The sequence below is a fragment of the Geotrypetes seraphini genome, chromosome 8 (assembly GCF_902459505.1).
Source record: "Geotrypetes seraphini chromosome 8, aGeoSer1.1, whole genome shotgun sequence".
NCBI lineage: Eukaryota > Metazoa > Chordata > Amphibia > Gymnophiona > Dermophiidae > Geotrypetes > Geotrypetes seraphini.
The window spans coordinates 4,621,643-4,628,519 of record NC_047091.1 but is presented as its reverse complement, the minus strand read 5'-3'; the positions used below and the strand labels follow the sequence as shown (position 1 = coordinate 4,628,519).

The following is a 6,877-nucleotide window of genomic DNA, read 5'->3' as shown; positions in this document are numbered from 1 at the left end:
AGGTTGTTCACCCTCTCCAAGTTAGAGAGAACGAGAGGTCACTCTCTAAAGTTAAAAGGGGATCGATTCCGTGCAAACGTAAGGAAGTTCTTCTTCACCCAGAGAGTGGTAGAAAACTGGAACTCTCTTCCAGAGGCTGTTGTAGGGGAAAACACCCTTCAGGGATTCAAGACAAAGTTAGACAAGTTCCTGCTGAACCAAAACGTACGCAGGTAGGGCTAGTCTCAGTTAAGGCGCTGGTCTTTGACCAGAGGGCCGCCACATGAGCGGACTGCAGGGCACGATGGACCACTGGTCTGACCCAGCAGCGGCAATTCCTATGTTCTTATCCCATCAGGGGAATTTATGTTGAAATCTACCGTGTTAATATTATAAGTGTTTTGAGAGTTGAGTGTAAATATTTGGGGAAGCTACCTAGGCATTGTACATGTCACGGAAGCGACAGCCCACAAAATAACCCATAGATTTTTTAGCAACACGTCACTTTCTTCATTTTGTTAATAGTCTCCAATCGGCACATTCAGTAGGGACATTTCCGTGTTTAATTCAGTTATAACAGAATCCAAGATGCATCTTGTGTTGGAAGGTGTAAGCTGGCATTTGGCGCTCAGGCTTATCTTTGGGAGCGATGGCACTAGCTGTCTGCGATCTGCAGCGTTAGTAACAGCAGCCATTATCTTTCCGGTAGCTCATTGCTGACGTATTGATAATATCAAAAGGACTATGGATTATTTCGGCCCAATCTAGCGGTAATTTCTTTTTTCCACATTAATGACGAAAATTGCTTTCAGCCCTTCCACTGCCCCTTGGGAAGGTTAACCACCCCTTAACTGCTAGCAGCCTGCATATCCTGGAAAGCGGTGAGGGTTGGGGAGAACCTGACATCAACCGCCGTATTAATAGCATCCCCAGCACCTGTGCAGAAAATCCTTCCGATCCAAGTTGACGTCTTTCTTCCACCGCTTTGCCCGGTAAGCCATTTCTTTTTTTCTTTAAAGCTTAGATCTGTTCACTGGGAGGGGATGCAGGAGCAGGTTCAAGGTGATGGCAACGAAAGGTCACTCTAAGACAGGGGTAGGGAACTCCGGTCCTCGAGAGCCGAATTCCAGTCGGGTTTTCAGGATTTCCCCAATGAATATGCAATGAGATCTATTTGCATGCACTGCTTTCAATGCATATTCATTGTGGAAATCCTGAAAACCCGACTGGAATACGGCTCTCGAGGACCGGAGTTCCCTACCCCTGCTCTAAGATATCTGCATGTGCATGCTGCCATATGAATTACTGAAAACTTGCAGACGGATTCGAAAAGAGCTGCCGCTGCTTCCGTGTTATTGCAAAGATTGTGCCAGAAGGGGCAGCTCTGTCTATTGATTTTCCTCAATCAGTTCGACAGCTAGCAGGAATTTGATGAGGGCATAAGGTTTCCCCGTTTGAATCTAGACGCTCCCTAGTCCAAATGATCGATCACCATTCCCTGGCCAAAGGCCTCCACTGAAATAAAACAGCTAACTGAAAACCAGAAATAAAAACCTAGAACAGAGGCAGGCAGACAGCACTGCCTTCTGAGCTGCATTGTAAGGATTGCACTAAACAGAGTCTCTGAGAGACACGAGTGAACTACAGAGGGAGATTCCTAATGCATAGCTTTGCTCCTTACTAGATTTTTCTCTAGCTCCTCCTCAAATGTCATAGGCGTACAAAGCTACGTTTGTAGTATGCCTGAGAGACACTGATGGGTGTATGCTAAAGATACTTCGCTTCTGATGGAGACCTTACCAATGGACACCACACGCTCTTCGTTCAGAAATTTCCTGTATGGCCACTAGGTGCCACTAAAACAGCAGGAGGGACAGAAAGAAAGAGGGTGCCCTATGGATTTATTCGGAGCTCGAGTCCACTAGCTATAGACGGGGAGCAGTAATGCTTAATCCATACACCAAGTGGAGTGTTGGATGCTGAAGAGAAATGCACCGGCTGTGGCTTTAACTGATCAATAAATCAAATCGTTCTGCAGGGAACAGGAGGTGTCATTCTATCACTGTTCAGGATCATTTGATGCGGTCGCTGGGATGAGGGCAGAAAGACCAGGGCCTCAGATGTACTGACCAGCCTGTGGTCACTGGGGAGAGAGGGGGATCCAGCAGGTGGATCTTGGCTTTATATATTGATCTGTTTACCCAGAGGCCTTCTCTGCTCTTGAAAAATTGTTGGAATGTACACGATTTAGCATTCAGACATGTAATTCTTGATGATAAACTAAATTTCCATGATCATATCAGTAACATTGTGAAAATCACCTTTTATAGATTACGTAAAATTCGTTCTATCTCGAAATTTCTCTGTGCTAAATCACTCACTATATTGATTCACTCCTTGGTGATTTCTAAACTTGATTACTGCAATTCTTTATTCAAAGGAATTGCCCAATATGAAATAAAACGATTACAAATTATCCAGAATACAGCTATAAAATTAATAAATAACTCTAAAAAATTTGATCATGTAACACCACTTCTCAAAGAGGCTCATTGGCTTCCTGTTAACTACAGAATCACTTATAAGCTATGTTTAATTATCTTTAAAACTTTAATTAATAAGACCCCTGCTTTTTTATATAGATTACTGATTCCATACTCTGCAAGGAGAATTTTACGTTCTAGTGAACAAAATCTGCTATCGATCCCATCTTTAAAAATTATTAATACAAGAAGACAACTTATTTTTTCTTGTACGGCACCTCAAACATGGAACGCCCTCCCTATTTCTTTACGGGAGGAGAAAGACCTTGGAAAATTTAAAATTGAGTTAAAACTTTTCTTTTTAAAGATGCCTTTTCTACATAATTTTATATTTCATGAATTAATCATTTGGTTGAACATGTTTTAATTACTGTATATCCTTTTCGTATATGCCCTTAATGTTTCTTCTTTATTTTAAAATTATATTTCATCCCTCCCTTCCTAGTGTTTTATATTGTTTAAATTTAGAATATTTTAGCCATTATTTAAATTGTATGTATTATGTATTGCATTATTATTGTTCTTTGATTTTACATTGTAAATTTTAAATGTAAATCGCTTAGAATATCCGATTAAGCGATTTATCAAGTCCCATAATAAACTTGAAACTTGTACATCCCAGGATATGGAAGTCAGATATGTAGGCACCCACACAGCGCACCTACAGAAACCAAAGCACTTTACCTTGAAAGAAATAAAAACATATATGCTATAGGTCAGGGGTAGGGAACTCCGGTCCTCGAGAGCCGTATTCCAGTCGGGTTTTCAGGATTTCCCCAATGAATAAGCATGAGATCTATTTGCATGCACTGCTTTCAATGCATGCAAATTGGGGAAATCCTGAAAACCCGACTGGAATACGGCTCTCGAGGACAGGAGTTCCCTACCCCTGCTAGAGGGTTACCATATGGCTCCAGAAAAAGGAGGACGGTTTGAGACATCCGTGTTTTACTTCCATTTGTTTCAATAGAAGTAAAGCCCAGATGTCTCAATCCATCCTCCTTTTTCTGGAGCCATAGGGTAACCCTATATATACAGTACCTGGACAACAACCCCCTAATGCAATGCTCCCAGAGAAATCAAAGTGGTGCCTCCAGATAGCACCTGCCTCTCTCAACATACACATTAATATCAGCTTATTCCCAAATAAATGAACAGTTCATGTGTTTGGAAAAAAAAAGTAGGATATAAATCTGGGTGTCAAATAACAGAGTGCCATCAGGTGGAATTCTATGCTGGAATGTGCTACACTAGTCTTTTTTTTTCTAATAATTTATATTCTGCATATCCTACAATTCTCTGCAGATTACAAATTATTCAGGTACTCAAGCATTTTACCCTAACTATTCTGGCGGGCTCCCACTCTAATTACCCTGGGGAAATGGGGATTAAGTGACTTGCCCAGGGTCACAAGGAGTGGTGCGGGATTTGAACCCACAACCTCAGGGTGCCAAGGCAGTAGCTCTAACCAGTAGTCTTGTAAGTGCTTTGGGAACATGAGTATAAGATGTTGGGGGTGACATTAGCCAAATGCGAGCAAGAAAGGGATTTGGGGGTACTGATAGACAGAACCCTAAAGCCTTCGGCTCAATGCGCGGCGGTGGCGAAGAAAGCAAACAGGATGTTGGGCATGATTAAGAAGGGGATCGCGAGTAGATCGGAAGAGGTCATAATGCCACTTTACAGAGCAATGGTCAGACCTCACTTGGAATACTGTGTCCAACACTGGTCTCCATACCTTAAGAAGGATATAACTCTGCTGGAGAGGGTCCAGAGGCGAGCCACAAAACTAGTCAAAGGTATGGGGAGGGGGTTTTAGTCAGTAAATTTTCTGATATACCGTAGAATGAAGTGAGCAATGTGGGGCAAATGGAATCTGAAAATGTACAAAATATTCAGGGATAACTCTGTGTTCCATGATGAGGTTGAAATTAATTCTATAGGAAGCTTTCAATTAAGAGAGGTGTCACATGATCCTTTTCATGCAAAATACATTAATTTAACAGCAGCATTTTGCACAATTTAGTAAATGCTTCAAAGAAGAAATTGTTGATGCTGTTATGAAGAGAGTTGCAGTAGTCTAGTTTAGAAAATACTAGAACATGGACAAGTACATGCATGGACAAAGTACACGGATATCTGATCTAGATAGATTGTGAGCCCACCAGGAGAGATGCTTGAGTACCTGAATAAATTCATGTAAACCGTTCTTAGCTCCCATGGGAGAACGGTATAGAAAAGTGAATGAATAAATAAATAATCTAGTATATCTGAGTTGCACTATGCCTAGACAGGTTCAAGGCAACTTACAATATAAGGAAATACAGAATGTATATACTACATTATAGTAGTTTGAGGACAGAATTATGAATGCAGTAATAGGGAGAGAGAATGGAGGTTCTGTGACTGTACTGGTATAACACTTGAGTATGGGATTTAGTGACATTGGGTTTTTCGAGTTAGTTGTCTACGGTGTGTATGATTTCAAAGAAGAGAGTTAATTTTTTCTGGAATCTGTTGTAGAATGTTTCCATCCTGATGTCAGCCGGAGGTTGTTCCAGATCTTGGTGCCAAAATATGTGAAGAGTGAGTCGAATGTGTGTTTGAATTTAACCCCTTTGGGAGATGGAAATACTTGAAGCAATTCTAGTTTTCTGGTTGACGTTGACCAGGACTAAATTTATGATATGGCACAGGAGAGATCTGTGATCATAAGTAAGTTTATTGTCTAAAAGGACACCAAGAATACGAGTGGCCTCCTGTACCTTGATGGGAATATGATGGGTGAATCAAAGAGCTGTAGATTTCGATGGATTCAATCTCAGTCCATTGGTAGTAAGCCAGCCATCAAGACAACAATTCAATAGAGCAAGATCAAGAGCCACTGGATCCATATGGTAAAATAACAATGTCATCATTTGTGATCTTGCACTAGTGTGGCCAATGACCCAAGAAAAATGTTTAAAAGGAGCCAATGTCGAACTCCAAGGAGCTCCCCAAGAAAATATAATGGCAAGTACAGATAACAGAATTCTCACTGTCCCTGAAACATATGAGAATCCAAATAGGAAGAAAACCAATCCATTATCTGTAATTTCTATCTTCTGTAATCTGGTTAATTAAATAAATTAAATCAAACTGTCTTGAGTTAATATTGGAAAGGCAGCCAAGAAAGACAAAATTATGTTATTTATCAAACTTCAACCCAGATAGTAATACATAAACAGGATATTTTTCCTGCTTCGGAAGCAAGATGTCCAAAGCGACCGAGGTATTATGCATGCCCTGAAATTGTACAATGTCGTATCAAACCGCTTCAAGTCACAGAAGATGCTTCAAGTTTTCTAACTCTGGGTAGATAGAGATAACATGTCATACATACCTGTCACTCCTGGCTAGTTGTTTTATTGCTGTGAAAGAGATAATTACACAATAAGAAACAGGTTCTAAAAGATCGGGAAGATCTTGATGGCTACCCTTCCAGTGTCTTTAACTTTCAGCTGTCTGGGTCACTCCTGCCAGCTCAGCCCCAAAGTCTCGGCCACAAAGGTGAAGATGTCAGACTCCTCCTGAATGATTTTGGCTGTGGGCTTGCCTGCTCCGTGGCCACTCTTGACATCAATGCGAATCAGCAGTGGGTTGGTTTGCTTGGAGCTGGCCCCGATGACGTGCTGCAAGGTAGCGATGTACTTTAAAGAGTGCAGAGGGACCACTCGGTCATCATGGTCTCCTGTCAGCAAAAACACAGCTGGGTACTGCTCTCCTCCTGGGGGAAGGTGGATATTGTGCAACGGGGAATATCTTCAAAAGAAAAGAGGTCCAGTTAGTTAGGAAATTGGGGACTTGATGAACACAGACGATCTCTAATCAGAAAATAATGGGTATACATTGAAGTACTGGGCAGGCTTGCACGGCCTGTGTCCTGTATATGGACATTCAGTTGAGGACAGGCTAGGGAGGGCTTCGATGGCTGGGATGAGCTTTGATGGAGACTCCAGTAGATGGAACCTAAGCACACTACCGGGCAGGGCTCTGGGTTTCTGGCCCAGAAATATCTAAGAAAAAGGACCATTTAAACTAAATAATCAATTAATGGAACATGTATGGTTGGGCAGACTGGATGGACCATTCAGGTATTTTATCTGCAGTCATTTACTATGTTCATTAAAAACTTGGATATAAACTTATTAAAAAGCGTTCTTAGCCTCCTAATTGTCCTTCAGTCACTATCAACTTTCTTGTCCCAAGATTTCTATCCTATCTCTGAGTGATCCTTCTGTTTTTATCTTGCCTCATACCTCCATCCTCTTCCTTGGAGGTTCCTCTCCTGTCTGTGGTCTCTCTCACTCACTCAC

At 41.5% G+C, this 6,877-nt stretch overlaps 1 protein-coding gene across 1 annotated transcript in view; it reads right to left on the bottom strand.

Moving 5' to 3' along the window:
• Window positions 1-5,226: 5,226 nt before the first annotated feature.
• Window positions 5,227-6,877, bottom strand: part of LOC117365819 (prolyl endopeptidase-like) — a 30,956-nt gene continuing 29,305 nt past the window's right edge. The window contains exon 15 of the mRNA XM_033956684.1: window positions 5,227-6,323. Within this exon, the coding sequence (XP_033812575.1) occupies window positions 6,032-6,323 (292 nt within the window). The 3' untranslated portion in view covers window positions 5,227-6,031. The remainder of the gene's footprint in view (window positions 6,324-6,877) is intronic.